The 20,665-nt window shown below is 40.3% G+C and overlaps 1 protein-coding gene across 1 annotated transcript in view; it reads right to left on the reverse strand.

The window, feature by feature from the left end:
* Nucleotides 1-6,562: 6,562 nt before the first annotated feature.
* The window catches only part of ZNF407 (zinc finger protein 407), a 335,549-nt gene continuing 321,446 nt past the window's right edge, over nt 6,563-20,665 (reverse strand). The window contains exon 9 of the mRNA XM_058805216.1: nt 6,563-9,046. Within this exon, the coding sequence (XP_058661199.1) occupies nt 7,695-9,046 (1,352 nt within the window). The 3' untranslated portion in view covers nt 6,563-7,694. The remainder of the gene's footprint in view (nt 9,047-20,665) is intronic.

Genomic DNA, 20,665 nt, shown 5'->3' on the forward strand with positions numbered 1-20,665 from the left:
AAGGCACAGCAAATGAGGACTGGAGGACAAACTTGGCATACAGGGTAGAAGAGAAGACTGGTAAGAGTTTCTGCCACATTTGCACTTAGTCTATCAAATTTTGGAGTTAGATACCAACAGGCTACAAGAGCAAGAGAGTTTATTATCTTCCCTATGCTCACTCCAACAGACATGGTGCCTGAGACTTGTGTCCTGCTCTTGGCAGCCAGCTTTTTTCCACATCATTGATCTCACACAGATCATAGCACAGCCCAGCAATACACTTTCTGTAGCAAAGTGGTCCACTGGCAGGATGACCAGGTGTACAGCTAGTCTGTTGCTGTCAGAGCCAACCCTTTACCTGCAGGAACAAGAAATTCACTTGTGGAATTGAGGAAAATAATGACAAAAAGAAGTCAGGGTATCTAAAGACTCTCACAAGTAACTCAGCATTTCTCTTGTGGATCCAAGGTACTAAACAGAAATGCTCCTGGAAATTTCTGCTTCCATTTGCTTTAAATATCTGCACTACCTGCTGTCCCTGGATTTTGTCATCATAGCTTGCATATGGATCTAAGGCAGGAGTCTGAGCAGAAACACCCCACACGGTGCCTAGCTGCTCTGAGCCAAAGCAAGACAGCCATCCTGGTGCATCTCTCTAGGTTTCCCTTCCCCTGCCATCCCCAACAAGCAGCTCCCAGCCAACAGTGCCATTATGTCTGTTCAATGTGCCACAGCAGCATCAGTCTCTCTGCTGCCCTGGCAGGAGCAGGCAGGGGGCTTGGGACACACGTGTCCCTATCTGGGTACTCAGGTACAAACACAAACAACCCCAGGCTTCCTTCTGCTCTTTCCTTCTTAACCTTGAATAAGGCACATGAATAGATTAGCTGAATTATCCGCTCTGCAAATACATGGGCAAAGCTTACAGACTCCAAGCAAAAATGAGGAGAAGAAAGAGTAAGGCTGAGAGGATGGCCAGATGTCCCTAGCAAGGGAAAAATCCTCCTGGAGCCGGACATCTGGATTTCACAGCTACCAAACACCAGCAATCACCACCATCTGCTGAGCAGAAAACACAAGTCTGTTTTACACACCCAGCGACAGAGGAACACATTGGCAGATAGAAGAAGCTTAGCAGGGTTTGGGGGAAAGTCCTGAAGCTCTCTCAGAGTACGACATCTGCTAGCAAGGACTTTATTTGCCACAGAAACAAGTCCTTTCCTTCCCCTGGTGACTCTCTATATTTGGATGAGACATATCTTCTCTGTGGGTGTCTCCCCTCCTGGGAATCTGGAGGTGTTAGGAGTGCTTACAGCACTTGTGATGGTCAGAACTCCAAACCCGACACTGTGGCCTGCACGGCACCACAGGGTCAGTGCAATGTGACCGCCAAGCTGCCTGTGTCTGCCCTGGGCATTGGTGGAGAAGAGAGAGAGAACAGAAGGGAAGGGAGTTGTATTTGTGTTCTGAGTAGGTTCTGGACATCTGAGTAGGTGCAAAACATTTGGTTTTGCCTCCTATTATATCTGCTCCTTGTCTTTCAGCTCTGGTGTGTGGCTTTGTTATGTGTGAACAGTCATGGCTTTTGGTCCCTGATAACTCAGTTACGTTTCTGCTCTCAAAGTTCCTTAACAGGCTTGGTTCCTAGCAGACCAAGAATCAAAGGTTCTGACTCCATCCCTTGCATTTGCTAAACCTTCTTTTCTCCTTTGTCTGACCAGATGTCCCCTCGTGACACTCAAGTTATCCAACCAGACCTCCCAAGGAGCTGGACTACTTTCAAAATCTGCCTCTTGAGCATTGCATGGATCCTGAAGCTCATTGATACTTACATACCAAGGGATGCATCCCAGCAGAGGCAACTAACTAATCAACCATTCTTCTGCTCCCTGCACAATCACATGGTTCACTCCCAAACATGACAAACTGGCAACGGGAATCTCCGAGAAGCTGAATCAACACATGCAAAAGCTGCAGTAAGTAATGAGGACTCCAAGCAGTAAGAAAGGAGGATTCCAAGCAGTAAGAGTGATCAGAGGTTTGGGGAATATGGAAGAAAAGCCATCCCAGAATTAATCTATTGCTGCCCGGGGGATTGCTATTCTTATTCATCAGAAATTCCCAGAACCCGATGGCTCTCCGTTAACACTGACCTCTGGGGCAGGACTGCGCCGTACAACTGGTTGTTCAAAGTAGCCTTGACAAATGTGTTGCTGCCAGAAGACAAGAATGTGTTTTAAACAAGGTCAGGTGTCCTGTTATATTGCAGGACATAATCCTGGTTTGTGTATACACACACATCAATTTCAATTGCACAATATGTGCTGGATCTACCAGTCTGTGGTGGATCTTTGCTTCTCCATCACTGCTCCCAAATCCTTGGCCACCATTTAAGAACACCCTAATAGAAAAAGTCAAAATTGGTTTTGTACAAGCGGAGTTACTGGCTTGTCCTCTTCCTGGTCAAAAATTATCTTCTTCTGATGGTGGGGAAAATCCCATTATATTCTACCACTTAAAAAAGAAAAAAACAAAACAAAACAAAGCCTTTAAATATTCATTCTTCCCTTAGTTAAAAGAAAAGCTTTGCTGGGCATATTAGATACATTACCTAAAGAGCAAAAAAAAAAAAAAATCCCTTTAAAGCAGTACCTGACACACATAGCCACTGAAGGAATTAGTCCCAAGTCAAGGGCTTCCTATCAGCTTTCTTTAATACATATGAAGGTCCCTGCACTGCTGTCCCAATTACACACGCAAGGCAGATTCCACAGTGGACTGCATTTGGTCTTGAACACCTATTTTTCCCATAGTTTTATTTATCATTCTTAAAAAGGGTAAACAGAGAGCCATGTGCTTACATCTTTTGTAGAGCATATTTCCTCATGCTCTACAAGAGCGTTCTTCGAACACTCATCATTCACAATTGTGCTCTTGGAAGTTTTAGCAATATTTGTTTCAGATAAGTTTATTTTTATATGATTGATTGAAATCTCAAGCTGCAATTAAGCAAATTGCAGCGAGAACCATTAAAGGAGTAGCGTCATTTTCTCCCCTTTCCTCTAAAATGTCAGGTTTCAATGTCACCGCCAGATAACCCAATCGCGTGCTTGTACACCCGGGCTGGAGCGAGCGGAAAACCGTCTGCAGTACTAATTACCAACGACTGGAAATAATGACACCAGGCAGAGGGAAAATGAAAGGCCCTGGTCCCTATCACTTACCCGCCCAGGTGTGTGTGCACAGAGATGCAGGTTATTGTGGAGCAGTCTATTTAGTAAATACACAAACATCCATCCCCACTTGTAGAGCAGCCTCGGTCCCTCCCCCATCTCCCTCTGTCTCTCTGCCCTTTCTTTCTCTCCAATTATAAACCAGCACCAGGTTTTCTCATCAGCCATCTCCATGTCTCCAAATGGCTTTTCAGTGTCAGGCCTATCAGGAAATTAACTCATCATGCAGTGACAGCTGCTAATTTTTTCCCCTTACATGTCAGATGGATCGCCTGCTGAAGCTAATAATGAATCACCAATCCCTGATTAGAAGGTGCTTCCGAAACATATAACTGCCATCTGAGCTAACTTTTTTCTTCATATAAAATGATATCACCCTAGAGGAGCAGAAAACGAATTGTATTCTTCAACAAGATAGAACGGGGGTAGTCTGTTTGAGTGAGCCACACACTATCTTAAATTATGGGCTAATATTGCTCAGTAAAATAAGTGAAATCTCACAGCTCTTCTCTGTTTTGCCAAATGAATGACTTTTTTTTCCTGTTACTTAATCCCCTCATTTGAACTAACTTAGTTTCAAATTTCAATCTTCACCCTTCCCTCTCTATTCTATTTACAGCTTTTGTGCTCAGGAAGCCTACTGAGCAGGGAAAGTTGGAGAAAAGCCCCAGAGGTTGCTTTACGAGACCTTTGCCTACCTTGTACAGCTCCAGCCCCATCTCTCAATCCCCAGGATTTTCTGAAGGGGACTCATTTGTATTTCAAGCCCAGGTCCAGCTCAGGGCCAGCCCGAGGCACAGGAACTTTTAAACAGATTCCTACAAGCTTTTGCATGAGCTGAATCCACTGGCCACGAAAATCACAAATGTATTTCTTCTGGGACTCAGAGCTAACACTCCTGGTGTTAAAGCAGCATTTATAAACGACAGCAGTGCTTGCAGGACTATGCACAATCCACATGTGCATGAGCACAGCACATCAACTCCCTGGCTCATCTCACTTCCACAGTGGAGTGCAGCTGCAAGTCAGGCAGAATGGCATGTTGCTGTGGGCCCTTTAGGTGATGCTGGGTTTTGGGTTCTTTTCTTTTGTTTTTGTTAAAGGAAATATTTCTCTAAATATTGTTTCCAGCTATGTCTTATCTCCCATTTTTCCCCAAAGATGGAGCTGGAATTCAGAGGCCAGGATACACTGCCTTAGGAAGTGTGTATCTGATTCTTAAGAAAAGGAGGGTGAAACTGCTTGCTGGAAATATCTTTCTCTGTCTTCACTTAAAATTTTTGGTTCACTTTTGGTGTAGTATTTTTGGCTTAGTTGTATTTTTTGGTTTCTTTTTGGTCTGTCTTTTATTTTATTTATTATTTATCTATTTTCCCCCTCCATACTAGTTCCATGGTTCTTAAATACTTATATTTTTACCTGTTTGGCATTGTCACAGTATAATCCAACTTTATTAATGCTTATTCAGAATGGATAACAAAGAGAAAATTAGGCCAATGTCTCTGGCAGGCAGAACACCAGGAAGCAACGGACTGACATGGGAATACTGCCCCCTCAACAATCACTTCCATTACAGCACAGCCCTTGAATTCTCTGGAGACAGGCACCTGAAGGTATTCAAACCAAACAGCAAAACACACATGTAGTGAATGGCAGCCTGAGCTGGGCACCTTCCTAAATCCACCACACAAGTTGATGTGATGCTCCCACACTGGAGGCTGCCTCTGGCAGAGGGTCCCAGCAGCTTCTGAGCCTGCTCCCAGACGTGCCACAGGTGCCTCACCAGCTCCATGCGTGGCCCTTGGAGGGTCAGGGCTTTTTCAGGTGCTGCTCTACTCTAAGTGCCTCCCTCTGCTGCCTAATCTTCCCTGCTCTCCAAGGCAGAAGGCATGGGAATGCTTGGAAGATCCATAGAACAATACGCTCATCTCCTCCCAGGTTATGATCTGGGGCAATGCCAGAAGCTCTGGCACAGGAGGGAGACAAATGCCAGAGATGTTTCCTAGGTGCTGGAAGAGACCTGCCTTAGCCTCAGCTGTCAGTGTGTGGCAGAGAGCGCGTTTTAGCATGAGGTTGAGACAGTCCATGGAGTCCTTAAGCAGGATGACAGCACAGGAACGAATGTCATCCTTGATTTCTAATGTTACATTTGTAGGGCACTAATAAGTTAACTTTAAAGTGCACATTAGAAAGAAGAAGAAGAAAAAAAAAAGCCCTAGGAAAATTTACCTCTCCTGATCAGACTGCACTCAGAGAAAAGTATGGTTAACCTGAGCTCCCAGGTAATTACAGCACATGGTAGGTTAGAGAATCCTTTCCAGTGCTCCTAAGCACAGGAACATCTACCACTGGGGCTTTTTTTTATGCAAAGGTCTGCTCTTTTCATTGTGCATACAATGTGATTGCTGGTTTGACACTGCAGGCTACACTGGTTTTATGAAGGATTAAATGCCACCTGAGACATATTTATCCTAAATAAATCACAAATGGTAAACTGCAGCATGTCAGTGTCAACATCCTGTACTGCAGCAGAAAGGTTAGCCATACAGGACTAAGCACAGCGAGGAATTAGCATCCAAGCTGCAAGACCACAGGGCTACAGTTAACAGGAGAAATGATCAAGAAGAAATATTTCCACTGAAAAACATTCAGTTTTTTGAACATCTGTGAGAGTCTTGCAGAGGGCCATCATTTTGTAAAGGTCACCTTTTTCCTGATAACAAACGGGAGTTGATCCTGTCACTGTTTGCTGAAGACAGTATTTAAGAGTAAGTGAACAGCCTGTCACTTTTTAAGAAAGATGAGCAAGTCAAACTCGCCTAATTATGAATCTTGATGTCTAACTTGAAAATTACTTTTTTGGGGGTTTGACAAAGACACAACCTCAACTCTTGGAAAATAACAAAATTTGAAAAATAATAATAATAAGAGATGAAGAGGCAGCAGGATCTTATAGCCCCAGTCTTATAGCCCCAGAATGAAGCACCTTTTCTCAGCAGCCCTATTAGAAAATACATTTTTAAGCAGTTGCTTCAGGAAGGAACTATTGTTTTACCCCACCCCAACTTTCTTACAGTTGATAATTTTAAGATATTAAACATGATAGGAAACCCAGTTATCTCTAGAGTCAGCATGGCTTATACCCTAAACACTTACACAATTATATTAAGCATGCATGAGGCACACTTCAGAAATTAGATTCTTTTATCTTTATCTATCTAGCAAGCTAGAGAAAGGAAAAGAGAAAAGAGAGAATGCACAGACATAACAGATAGCATTCGTTTGCTCCTGCTGAATGCCAGTTCTGTTTATTGTTTAATATTAAAAATCATGATGCTTCATTTTAATGCTAACATTTTATTTGAAAGACAAAAAAAAAATCCCCAAACCTTGCCAGTTTATATTTTACAATTTTTCTAAAGAAACAGAAGCAGTTTTATCATGAAACAAATATTTTCAACATGAACTTGCATTGAACAATTGCAGTATATCCACAAGTAAATAACTGACATTCTGGACTAAGCAAGAAATACAAGGTCACCTTTTGTTTCCCCCTACTTGTTAATGTCAATGTCAGAATTTTCTTTAAAAATCCTCCTAACATTTGAGACGTAGCTCACAAAATGAACTGCAAAATGGTATTTATATGAAGCACTAGTAATAAGAAAAGCAAAACACTGACAGTGACAATATTTTTTTCAAAAAATGCACATTTCTTATGTAGGACTCTCATCTAAAATTAAGTGGAAGTTACAGGCATCAAGTTCTTCTTCCCAAATATGTATAATCAAGGATTTTCTGAAGTGTAACTTTTTTGAGCTCTTCTTTAGGGCAAGTCTAATGTGTTACCATGAAAGAGTAAAGTACTATGAAAACTTTAATTTTAGATGCAAAAAAAATCCATATTTTGATGACATATTTTTAGCCAAGCATGTTTTAATGTAAGAGTTTGGAAAGCAAAATGTCATCTGTTCTACTTTAAAATGAAGAAGGGCACCCAATATCATATATATGCTTACCTGTTCACCTTGTTATTGTGGGGTTTGTATTTTTTTGCATATTTATCTGATCACAAAATGTACATATAAGTGCAATTATTTTACTCCTGTGATTATGTTATACAAAAATGACAGAAGGCAGGGAATTACCCTGAGATAAAACAACATTAAGACAAAAACTTCAACAAAGAAAGCATTCAACAGAACAATTTCTACTTCGGGCGGGAGGCTTTTTATCCTGTTTTGTACCCTAGTATGCTTGTTGTATAATAATCACATATAATAGTTCTTGGAGCTATTGTAACAAAACTGTATTATCCTCTTCAGTGAACTCCTCCTATTAGCAGGACATGTATTTGTTATCTGGTTTGGAGGAAGTTCTACTGAGAAGGCTTTACAGAAAGCACTCCAGGAATACAGTGCCTCCATGATTCTGGTAATATCCAGCTCTGCTCTGCACCCAGCCTACGAGTGAAGCTCTTCATGCTTCCTGTACTTTGTTATAATCTCTCTGGCCCTGAATTACTTGTGAGCCACCCTCTGTATAAATGACCATGCCTGTTAACTGTTCTCTTGCTCTATCAGGGGCTACAGCTTCTGCTTTTATAGCAGTACCAGTCTGCAGAATGTCTTGGGATCCAGCTGTCTCTATCACAGCGTGTGAGTACACACCAGGCTCATCCTGCATGTCTGGTGGCAATTCTGTGACAATGTAGTGTGTTGCACCTTCAGAGAAGTCACCATCAGAACCCTGAGCCATGGCTTGAGCTAATTCTTCACTGACAATGATCTGGGATATTTGCCCATCCGACTCCACTAAATCCATGTGTTCACTCTGCACGCTGAGCGTGTGGCTACCAGCTTCCTGCATTATTATCTGAGAACCTTCTCCAGCTACCATATGCACAGTCCCCTCCTCATTTACAATGACCTGGGTGACACCTTCTTTCATGAGCTGGTCGGCCGCAGCTGTGTCACACACAGCAAACTGCAACACTCCTTGCACCACGTTCTTGAAGGCAGCCTGAGCTCTCTCCTGAGATGCAATTATAGCCGATGGGTGCATGACCCGTGTCACTACTTCCATAGGTTTGGTATCTTCCTGAGTCTCCTGAACTTCGTGGAACATTTGTATTTCTTGTCCCTCTGCATCGCTGGGAATGCTGGGCATCTCTGGGTTCGGCATTTGCAAGAAGTCTTTGTGACCAGACCTGCATCTGTCAAGGAGTTCGGATTTGTTTTCCGCTTCACCCAGCTCAGTCACGGCACAAAGCAGGGCATCTAATGCTGAGGAAGACTCTGGAGGATGGACTGTAGCCTCAGAAGCATCTAAAACTTCCTGTCGCATTATCTGCTGCAGCACCGTGCTGCTGGAGTCAGGAACCGCGTCGATTTGAACGGCCTCCTCCATGTCAGCTCCCGCTCCTTCAACCACCACCACCTGTGTGGCACCATCTGCCAACTGCTCTGTCAGGATCTGCTCAGGAACCACACTGCTCACGTGGGAGCCATTCTGGTTTGTGGCTATGACTTGCCCGTCCTCCGTGATGTGCACCACCCTGGCCATCTGCCCCGCCATCGCCAGCGTCTGCAGGGTGGCCGCGGCCGTCTCTTCCACCGAGGCGTCGATGGCGAAGTCGCCGTCATATCCTTGAATAATAATGAACTGCTGAACTTCCTCAGGGGACTGGGGCTGTCTCCTGCTGCCCTGAAAGGCCTTCTCCTTCACTGGAGAAACCTCTCCCAGCGCTGCCGCAGTAAAAGGGCTCGTGGTTTCCACAAAGGTTGCTCCTTGCCCCTTCAGTCGGCACTCATAGGACTTGGACACAATGCCTGCAAGACAAAATATGCTGTTAACATGGTATCATGGCAAGTATCAGTTCATTACTTTAACAAATTGTAGCTTCAATGGAAAAAAATTCCCTGACAATTTTTGGATTTCATTGACAGAAAACATAGATAAAATGAGCAAATGAACAAAACCAATTTGCATGTTTTCCAAATAACATATTTACAGGTTGAAATAATTGCTGAGTGTAACAATGCTGCATCTTATTAACAATTTAAATGTGTTTTCAAAAATATTCCATATTAAAAAAAGCCCAGATAAATACAGTATACAGTTAAAAGCCACATCTTTTACAGAAGAACCTATTGGTGATACTTCGGTATTTCAGTAATGAATTTTTGGATTGTATATTACATTAAACATAACTTGATGTGAGAAACTGTGGCTGATTTTCTTAATACCCTGCTATTGATTGTGAGGTCATTGCCATGCTGTCATTTCGATGCCATTGTCTCCCCCTTCCTTTTCCATCCAGCATCTTCTCTGGCTCATGTGACTGACTCAGTCACTCACCCAGTTACCTGGTGAAAACACTTGGTAGTTTTCTTACACTAAGTAGGATATAAAATCTAACCCAGAGAAGCCCCAATTACATATCTTAATTATTTCTGCACTAAATCAATTAACAAACTATAATACCTGTAACCTCCATATTCCAGCTGCTTGCTGTGCCACCCAGTTTGGTTTTGTGTCATTGAAGGTTTCCTTCTCAATTCTCACCACTAACAATAAAGCTTCAGCAAGGCAAATGGAGCCCAAGGCTATACAAACTCAAGGCCATCACTCTCCAAGCATGGCCTACATATTTGTGGGAAGACATAAAGGAGAGGACCCTGTGGCCAGCTTTGTGAATGTCCACAGAAGTACAGCTTTATCCCTCCCTGTCTCCCCATGGCAGTGCCCTCCAGAAGCACCCAGGAAGCTCCTCCATGTGCTGGGAGCAAGCTGTGGGACACAACTTGTGCACACAGAGAGAAGAGTGGGTGCTGGACATTGCAAACAAGGTGAGGGTCTAATGGCAGATGGGCCTTGGGAAGGCTGATTAAGTCCATGCTGCTGAAACTACCCATATCCACACTCCAGTTTAAATTCACCTACACAAACTGAAATCACATCTCTGGAATAACAGGTGTAGCTTCTTACCACTGACACAAATAGATATGCCATGCCTTGCTTGGCATAAAAAGAGGCAAGAAAAAAAAGCAACACTTAAAGTGAAATTTCAGGCTAGCACTGTACTTTCCAAGCCAGGTGTAGTGAACAATGTGCTTCATTGAACTCAAGAGACCAAGAAAATTATACTAAAGCTGGTCTAAGGGGGCTCTTTCATTTCAAAGCATAGAGCTGTCAGACCTTGATCCCACAGAGAATTAAAATGGGCTCTAAAAAACAGACTCATTTGCTTAAAGGTAAAGTTCACACATAGGAGCTGACTTACTCCAAGACTGAATACTTGGCGCCTTGCAGACTCTAGCAACTTGCTATGTTAAGGTGCATATCAAGCTAAAATTCCAAAATAACATCAATAATTAAAAGACCGAGGCCTTACACTGCTATCTATCTATCTATCTATCTATCTATCTATCTATCCATTCATCCATCCATCCATCCATCCATCCATCCACCCACCCATCCTTTTTTCAATTACAGAGCTTCTGGTAGAGAACTGTACTGTGAAGCACAAAGAAGTAATTTTGTCAAGCTGAAAGGCTGCAAATCACCTTCACAAGTCTAAACTGATGCCATACAACTTCCTTATTCCCAGTTTGCAAGGCAGGTTTTTTTCTTTTCTTTGGAATAGAAAATTAACAATTTAAACAATTAGAGTGTTTACAGGTGATGCTGCATAAAAATCTAGCCCATGCAACTGAAGTACACTTTGTCAGGTATAAGCAAGAAGTAAGCTTACTGTGGTATACAATTGGTTCTTATTCCCACTTTTCCTGTGCTCTCTGTAGGCACTGACATTCACATGACCCCCAAAAGAGCAGAAAAGTAGGAAGGGGAAATCAACATAAAATGACAATTATCCTCCACATTTTGTAATAGAGTATAAGTAATTAATTCTCTCAGGAATCTTGCTTTGTTGACAAGATAAAAGAGGAGCCTGGCAATGATGTGGCACAAAATCAAAATAACTCCACAAATCACGCATTTTCCACTGGATTTCAAAATCAAAATAACTCTACAGTGATAATTTTCACATGCACATACACTAAAATCATGACATCTTTCTCCAAAGATCATAATAATTTACATACAGGACCCAGCATCAGTGTATTGAGGAGAAGTTCTGGTGTGGTGAAGAGAAAGAAAAAGGAAATTCACCCTGTTTTCATCTCCTGAAATAAATGCCATGCCAGTGAATCTATGCAACTCCAGTCTTTACTGTGCAATTGAATGGGAAGTCTCCTGGGTGAAGAGCTATCCGGTGAATCCCTCGCAGCACTGATAATTATGCCATTCTGACTGCTTACTTAATCTATTTGAATCCAGAGGTGAGTTAAGCCACTTCCTGACCATTAAAGTAAACTACATGGGTAAATACTGCTGTCACTAAGGGGTGTGATGAAGCTTAACTACACCAACATCTTAACCTCAGCTCTGTGCAACCCCAGCTATTCCATCACAGTTCATAAATGCGATTGCAGGTCCATCTTTTGATTCAGCAATTTAATAACTTCGAGTGCTGTCAGTACTGCTTTGAAAAATGGCTCCTATAAAATGTAACAGCCTCAATCAGATTGTAAAAGATTCACCCACTGAAGATTCTTCCATTTCAACTATAATGAATTAATGTTGAGCTGTGTAGAAGTTCAAGTGTCATTTAAACTAATGTGAATCTACTGTAACTTTAAATTTTAACTGGACTATGACCAAGAATTTACTGGGAACATCAACTTCAATTTTAGTGATTTTTCATGGTAAATATGAGTTGCAGATTTTACTGGTTTTCTTTTGTTTCAACAGTGAAAAGCCAAGTATGGAAGATATTTAGAAAACAACAGATTTTGAGGCTTAGCTGCTATTCTCAAAATGAAGCACTGGAATCCAACACAATATTTGTAGGAATTTTTAGGCATTTAAGGAACATGTCACATTATTGGACTGTATGTAGCAACAAACCATGCTGTCCCAGTAAACCCAGCCTGCCTCTCACCCCCTCTTAACAGTTAAAGAGAAGGGGTAAGTGTTGACTGACACGGCAAACATAAGCTGCAATACAAGCCCACATTAATATTGGGAAAAGTGGACTTGTTGCTGATTGCATGTCATTGCAAATTAAAAAGATACACAAATAGGCATTAAAATGACAAAATATAATGATACAAGAGCTCATATTCAGACAATTTGTAAGGAGGTGTTTCATATCTAGGGGTGCAATGATCAGAGAATTGGTTTCTTTCCAAGAAGTCTGTCATTTCAGCAGAGCCATTATTTATCAGTTGGAGTCCTGAGTGACTGTTAGTTTTTTATTTGAAAATGTCAGGACATTTTAGACATTAAATCCATATTCACAGGTTATTTTAATTCTCTGAGACCACAAACTCCTGAAATAGGCCTAAAAGAAATGCTTTGATGTTTAATGTGTGTCTGGGAAACTAGAAATAGGGCATAGTACCATTTCCCCTCTCTCTTACTCAATACCTGACTTCCTTTTGTGTGTCTGTTTTATTCTTTTGTTACTGTCATCATTTGTTCCCTGCAGAATAAATACCTTATTCTTTTGTTAAGCTTACATTTAATTAAAATGTACAGGATTTGTGCAGTAAAGTCGAATGAAACAAATAAAACAAGGGCCCCCTCTCTTGAAGGCATACGTTGTGAATGAAAAATGTCATTACAGACTAAAAAATTTTGCAGTAAACAGGGCCTACAGAGAGAAGTTTCCCCCGTAATGACATCCATAAAATACACAAATGGCACTTTTAGTACCATCCTGAATATGGCATTTTCTGTGCTCTACACACAATCTAAATGGTTTGATCATAGAGCATAATACTCCATTGGGTTTATAGAACAATCAATGTTCCATAAAATGATGTATTTATCCAATAGTAGGCTCAGCAGTTACTGGTGTATGACATTGTAGGACACTGGCTTTGTACTGTTCAGCAGCACACATGCTGGCTGTAAAACTTATCTAACACTACTTCAACAACTTCATCTCATCTGTGTCAAGTAATTTGTTGAAGCCTCAGCTTGGTTTAAAAAAACTTGTAATAAAAATTCATAGAATTTTCAGGAGAATGAAAGCTGATGACAATAGAAAGGTCACATTGTGGCGCCACTCGTGGGGTCGGGGGTCAGCTGCAGTTCTAAAACAGAAAGTAGATTTCATGCATCGTGTAGCAGATAAAGATGGCATTAAGGAGACTTGTCTCAGAAAGAGACGCACAACGCGTGAGGAAAGCCTGGGCTAATATTATATGTAAAGCACCACCTTGCTCTCAGCCAGCAGCCTCTTTAGAATTCTAATCCTTCCCCAAAACTTGCAGCAAGCGGCTGTGTGTGGTGAGGCTGGGCTGAGGACATCCTTCACAAGGAGCACCTTTAGGACAAAGCAGTAAGTCATAAATGAAAGAATCTATTATGACGACGGAAATGATCTGCATTTACAGAGCTAGCTTAAAACAGCTATTTTTCCTTTTCTGTAAAAGTTCTAGGAGGCCTGATTTATAGTCCCCTATTCAGCAACACTTAATTTTTCATACTTTGGTCATTAGGTATATTATTTATTGACAAAAACAAACATTTCGTATCTGACAAAATGCAACAAATATTAAATAATGTGAATGCAAAGAAACATCTTTTCATTCAATTAAACGCAACCTGTAAGGAATTTAAAATATTTTTTAAAATTGCCTTATGTCCAACATCACTTGAACAAGCTACTGATTTTCTTATTTTAAAAGTTATTGTCTATATGGCAGCAATACAATATTTTGAATGGTACAGTAAGCCCACTTTTCCAATTCATAAAGTAATATAACTTATGCCTTCATCAAGTCACAAGTTTCTGCTCTGTTTTCATTCAACTATTTTAGTAATGATCTACCTCTGCTTCAATTAATTAAGTACAGTCTGTGGGAACTGTGTCATAATTTGGGATTTCCCTGATTTTCAGAGGCCATAATAATAAGATGCATTTTCCAGATCTCTGTTGCTAGACCATAGTGCAAACTATTCTTTATCATTTGCAAGGCTTTTATGTGCAAGCAAGGTATGGGTCAGCATTTTTTAAACCAGCTAGTTAAGCTACTAAATAAGAGATTGTGAAGGCTCATTCATGTCTTCTGCTGAAGGAAAGAAAATATGATGGGTCAAACCGAGAAGTGAAATAAATCAGCAACCCAAAATGGCCCTGTTACAGCTATTATGCCCACAAAGGCAGCAAATATTTGTAAAGCAATACAAATAAGTATACCTATAGGGGACTTTACCATCTCCCTAAAAGACATAAAAAAATTCCACCATTGACACAAATTACGTAAATCTCAAGAGAAACCAATACGACAAGGCTTCATTTCCCCCCCTTTCAATATATGATTACTGGAAAAAAAAACCCAACCAAAAAAAATCCCAAATAACATTCATAGTTTATTTTATACTTAAAAATCCAGTAATGTCATATTTCAATGTTGAAACTCAAAACAGCCTTAGCTTCTAGTTTTGTCCTTAACCACTCAATCATGTTTGGAAACTTCAAGGTCTTCTAAGAAGTACTTAAATAAAGGATGAAGTTTTAACATTTCAGGTATCTTAAAAAGCAGGAGATGTCCTTTAGCTTTCTAAAATGTGAAAGAAAGTACTCTTGTAATATTTTTTCTTTTGAAAAACAGACTGAAATTTCCTGCTTGCTATTTTTACCTCCCACATTTCACAGAACTATGTCAACGGCCACAAAAAGATACAAAAGAAAAAGACAACCACCAAATTAAATAGCCAAGCTGTCCAGTTAGGGTATTTAGGCAGTTTGTTTGGTTTGGTTTAGTTTCCCTTCAGTGTCTAATTAACCTTTGGGAAAAAGCCTTCTCTAGGAAAAATTTCAGTTTGTCTTTTCCTGCACTCAAGGTCAAAAATGAATGTTATAGAGCCCAGTGTTACAGATGGAATGCAAATAAAAAATACACATACCAAAACTCCCACTGATTGTGGCAAACATGTACAGTGTTAATTGCAGAATTTACAGCTGCCTAACCTGCAGAGTAACTGGTTTACTTGCAAACCACTTTTCTCTTTACCTGTTTGCCACCATGCAGGCTGCTCCTCTCAACTCTGATGTGTGAGCAAAAGCCTCTCTGTGGCATATGCAGCAATTACCTACACGGGCAAGCAGCATCAGGAATGTATCTGGAGTATTTCAGCTATGTCTTACAGTGCAATTTAGCAGCCTGAGATGAGGATAGCCAGTCTGGACATTTCTTGGCAGTCCAGCTTCAAAGACTACTCCAGCCCTCAGTTTGGGAACAACTGACATTGATGATACTCGGATGCACGCTTTCTGTTTTATCCCCTGCAGTGCAAATGGAGAGTGCATTTTTAGCACTTGTAAATCAGAATCCCAGTTTCAAGGGGTTCTGGTTGCGCTTGGTCAAACCAGAGATTTCTGCTTCCTAGGCAGACAGAACACATAATATAATATAAAAAATAATACACTAAAATGAGAAAAATCAGGGGAAAAAACCCCCAAGCTCTGCTCATAGGGAAAATGATCTGGATTTCTGAAATAAGTCTAATCCCAAACACTAACGACTTTGTCAGAAAAAGGGGAAAAAACCTTTTTGTCATTGTTATCTCAGCAGAAGTTTTTGTTTTTCAAGAATATATACATTCAGATCTTGGTTTTATAAACATTTATTTATCAAGCGTAGTGCTTACTGCCATAGTTAGCCTCAATAGTCTCAAAGGGACTAAACATGGTTGCTTGCATTATGCATTGTGTTTGCATAATCAGGCCCTTGGGATTAACAATTCTGAAAATGGCTGGCCTTCCCGAACGTTTGATGTACATATATGAAAAAAAGAGAACAGACACTTGTAAGGGATACCCAAAATAAAACATCATGCCATTAAATGATCAAGCAGAAATTATATTCTTCAGAATACCTACCAACTATGAGTATCATGATTCTCTGTATTTATCTATTCTGATTTATGCACCCTTTCAGTAAAAAGGAGCACCTGTTCTTTGCTTGAGGGCACATCTCAACCCATTTAAAAAGCACAGCAGTTTTTAGGAGGAATGCTTGGGAATAACTACAAATAGCAAGCTTCCCTAGTTCTTTTTGTTAGTGAAGACAGCAGAAACTACCATTTCAAATGTGATAGTCATATCTGTATTTCATTTATAAATTCAACTACGTTACAGCTATATTCATATCTTTCCAGAGTAAATTATGGGAAATAACCATTTGTCTTCATTGTAGACACTTTTGCATGTATAGTAGAAAACAAACCTCTATTCAATAACTGCACAGAGGCACCATTAAAATCAAATTTACAGTAAACAGAACCTGCAGCTGGGGTAAAACACTAACTGTTAGTATTTTAATTATCAGTGAAGCTTTCGGAGGTCTAACATCTGCTCATAGCCAAATGACAGCAGCTGCTTGTGTACACTTAAAACAACATGAATTTCTTCTATAAATATGAAAATGAATTGTATGTCGTGCGTTCATTGTGGCTCTATTCCTATTAAGCTGTTTAAGTATATAGGGTATTCTGAACTTCTTTCTTGTGGCAAATTCATAAAGGGCTGACCTCCTCAAAAGAATGAGAGGCAAAGGCAGCAAAAATTCTTGAGTCTGTAAATTGAAAATGTTTAGAGACAGTACAGGAGGTCACCCTCTGCCAAGACACTGCTGGTAAATGCTAACAAAACATCAGCGCTAAGTTCTGATCATTGCGCACTACAGTAACTTCAAGGACAAGACTGCCCAGCATGCAAAGTATCAGGAGTCTAAGGGATGGCTTATATCAAAAGCTAATGCTTAAAGTGAAGCAATTAATGCATTATCTTACTTGCAAAAAAATACTCTGTTTCAATGTCCAAAACATTGGAGGAGATGAGCGTGCTCTCTTTTGTGGACTTCATCAAAAGCATACTGGAATGATTCCTGATTTGCATGAATAGAAGCAATAATCTGCCATGAGGAAGAAACTATACTGGCTCAATATGAGATTTTGCTAAAAAAGGCAAGCTTCATAACTTAATTTTGCAGCTTTTTATCTAGGCACTGACATACAGTTGATATTTTCCTTTTAGTCTCTCACTTGCTTGGGAACACAGGAAAGAAAACTGGTGGAGGGACACATTTATTTAAGCTGTAGAGTCTGGCAGAGTGCAATGAAGAGAGCATTACAACGAGTTTCAGAAGAAAACAAGGAAAGAGGCTTTTATGGTTTTCACTTTACAGGTTTTCAGTGGAGAAAGATCTGTTTCTTGGCTTTTACAACATCAAATGTAACGCCAGTGGCAAATAATGCTTATGTATTTTCACAATAGACCTACAGCTCGAAAGGAGCACTACAGTAATTTAGTCTGAAAGCTGTAGGTCACGCCAAGCTGTGTTTTGGAGAAAACCCCAACACGATTAGACGGTTCAACCTTACATGTGCAACCACAACACAGGATCAGCCCTGAGTACAGCTGTCTCCACAGTGGTACCTGGCTGAAGATGAAGGTGAGTTAATTGTGAAGGCAGTTCCTAAACTTCTGACATCAGACTTCCCACTCCAAAAGTCAGTTTCAGAGCAAGATGACAACAAATGAGGAGGAAGGAATAGGGCTGGTTATAGGTGGGACGGTTTCAATGCACAGGCCTTCCTCTTTGCTGACCCTCACTCCTCCTGAGGCACTTGACAGCATCAAGGCTTACCATGGCCAAAGTTATGAGTGTCAGAAAACATGCTGATTTTTCACCTCAGAGTGTCACAGGCCTGGCAGTAATGCTGGGATTACTTAGGAAGCATGAAGCAGGGGTACTTGCTGGCTCTGGGAGGTTGGATAGATGGGTAAATAGAGGCTGGAGAGATGGGGAAATTTTATATCACTTTCAAGGGTCAAGTTCATGACAAAGTCTTCTTTTCATGATTCACCTCAGGTGAAGGATGGAAGCAGGATGTTTCCAAAATATCTTCAAAGGAGGAGCTGTTTGTGTAATTGACCCTTCTGCTGACAGAAATATATTTTCAGTGCTACTGATAGAGTAGCACTTAAATGAACTGTCTTCCACTTCCAGTGTTAGAAAGCACAAGGCAGGATGTAGGTAAAGCAAGACAGAAGGTACCGAAGCTGCTACTTTCTGGGCTGTTGCTGAACACTGTTGGTGCAGGAACTGCAAGATGGTCTATGTGCCTGGGCTGCATGGGAAATGCAAAGTAAACTGTTGAACTGCAGCTTTCCCGAGGGCTCAGAACCTCCTTACCGTGTTGCTTGCACTTGGCTGCAAAGTTGTGTGTTCAAGAGCTGAATAACTACCCTGTTGACAAGGCTACTTAAATTGTTGCTTAACTAGAAGTAGAAATCAACAGCTTTTGGATGGCACAGAGAGCTAATACCAAACTGGAAGCGTTAACATCAAAACAAAGAAAACCAGGATGTAGCATAAGTAAATAAGAAAATAATAATGTAACACCAAACTTGTGCTACTGCATACTAGCATGGAGTGGAGAAAGTGGAGAAAGTAAATAAGCAAAAATTATATTCAATGAGAGACAAGTCCCTAGAGAACTGTAATGCTGAAGAAATTTAAAGAATGACAATGTTCATCAAATTACATATGAGTTTATGAAATGTAAAATAGGAAAAGAAAACAGGCCAAAGCAATTTTTAATCACACATTTAAAAGTACGTCTGCTGCACCTTGTTCTGGTACAGATACAACTAAATTATGTATTGATCTTTCTAGAAGAGAGATCTTGACTAAAGAATATTCAGAATAGTGAAACAAGAACTATTAGAAGTCTGACTGGAAATGTCGAAAGTTTAAGTGCAGATATTCTGGCTACATAATCTACAAATGCTGGAGAGGGAGGAAAATTTTTGTCCCTATTTGATAAGCATAATCTTATTTTGATGAAACACTAGAATGTTCATGTCATACTGCAGGAAGATGGTTAGACATGGTGAGAAATGGAAAGTCAATTCAGCTGCCTCATCCACTTTCAGGTGCCAGGGTGATGAAGCTCCCAGATGGAATAAATAGAGTGTACAGTAGTTAAGAGTATGACTTAACCCAGCTCATCACCATTTATACTGCAAATCCATACTATTCCAGAACAACTCAGTGAAAAGCAGCACAGGATTCTGCAGGAGCTACTCAGATAACTTTTGTAAACATCTCCATTCTGAACTAAAGTTCACTCAGGACTGTGGTGCCTTAAGTCTTAAAACCCAAAGAACTTGCAATGACTGTCAATCATATGAAGTATGAATCCAAGTCAAATATGGACTAGTAAACAACCCCTGCCACTCTGTCAGGTCATCTCTTTAGCTCTTTTAATATTTTTCCTTCCTGAGACAAAACTTTGACTAGGAAAAGAGTAACCATTTTAAAATTAAATAATGAGCATATTTATCTAAAATATTTTAAAATGCCACTTAGTTCTCAACTCTGAAAGCACTTGTTCAAAGTTTTATTATCTATGTCTGTCTCCAACCGAAGGCAAGTAGTGCTTAAAAACATGTCAACTAAAAGATGCCAAGTGGTTGAAAACACCATGGTTCACCTGTCTGTAGCATGGTGCAGGCTGCAGTGAATGCCATCATTCTGCTGTGAATGCCATCATACTTGGGACCTGGTACAGCACCCTTAGGCGTAGCACAAATGAAGCCAAGCACTTGTACTATTGCTGGAACTTAGTTCACATTTTTTTGTACAGTAGACAAAATTTCAGAGGAATTCATGATCATTCCTATGAAAACAGTAAAGCTTGGGATATTTGACAAAATGGAGACCAGACAACATCCCCACCAAAAAAAAACCAAAAAAACCAAACAAACAACCAAAAAACCAAAAAACAAAAAACCAAAAAATCCCAAACAAAAAACAAACCCCAGAAGACTGAAGCAAGATACCTGGAAGATCTGATTTTCAAAACTACAAAGAAACTAACAGCTCCTTCTGACACTTTTGTTAAAAGGTTATTTCAGCTACCTCTTTAAAAAGTATTTCTTACTGTTTCTCCAGCTACCTTAGTTTAGTGAGCTCAGAGTTTTTTAAGTTCTGGCATGGAACAAACCAATTGCCAGGACTCGTTGCGGTTTGTTATTTCAAATCTGTGCAGATTACAGAGCTTGGGAGCAGCCCATGGGATCACAGGTTAAAAAGCTGCTGCAAGTCATAAGTAGGCCTTACACATTCTGTAGCCATAACTTTTGGGATACGTTCCAGTGCTCCAAAACCCACTGAAGTTCACCATTTCTTTCATTGTGTCTCCAATTACCTTTGAAACATTATTCAAGTGATTCTACTGAAACAAAAAGACTCTGAAGATATTTGAATGATATTATTTTCTTTATAAAAAGAAAATGCACATATGAAAACTTACACAGAACAAAAAATTATATCAGTGCCTAAAAAAACAAGCTAAAAGAA

The sequence above is a fragment of the Ammospiza caudacuta genome, chromosome 1 (assembly GCF_027887145.1).
Source record: "Ammospiza caudacuta isolate bAmmCau1 chromosome 1, bAmmCau1.pri, whole genome shotgun sequence".
Lineage (NCBI taxonomy): Eukaryota > Metazoa > Chordata > Aves > Passeriformes > Passerellidae > Ammospiza > Ammospiza caudacuta.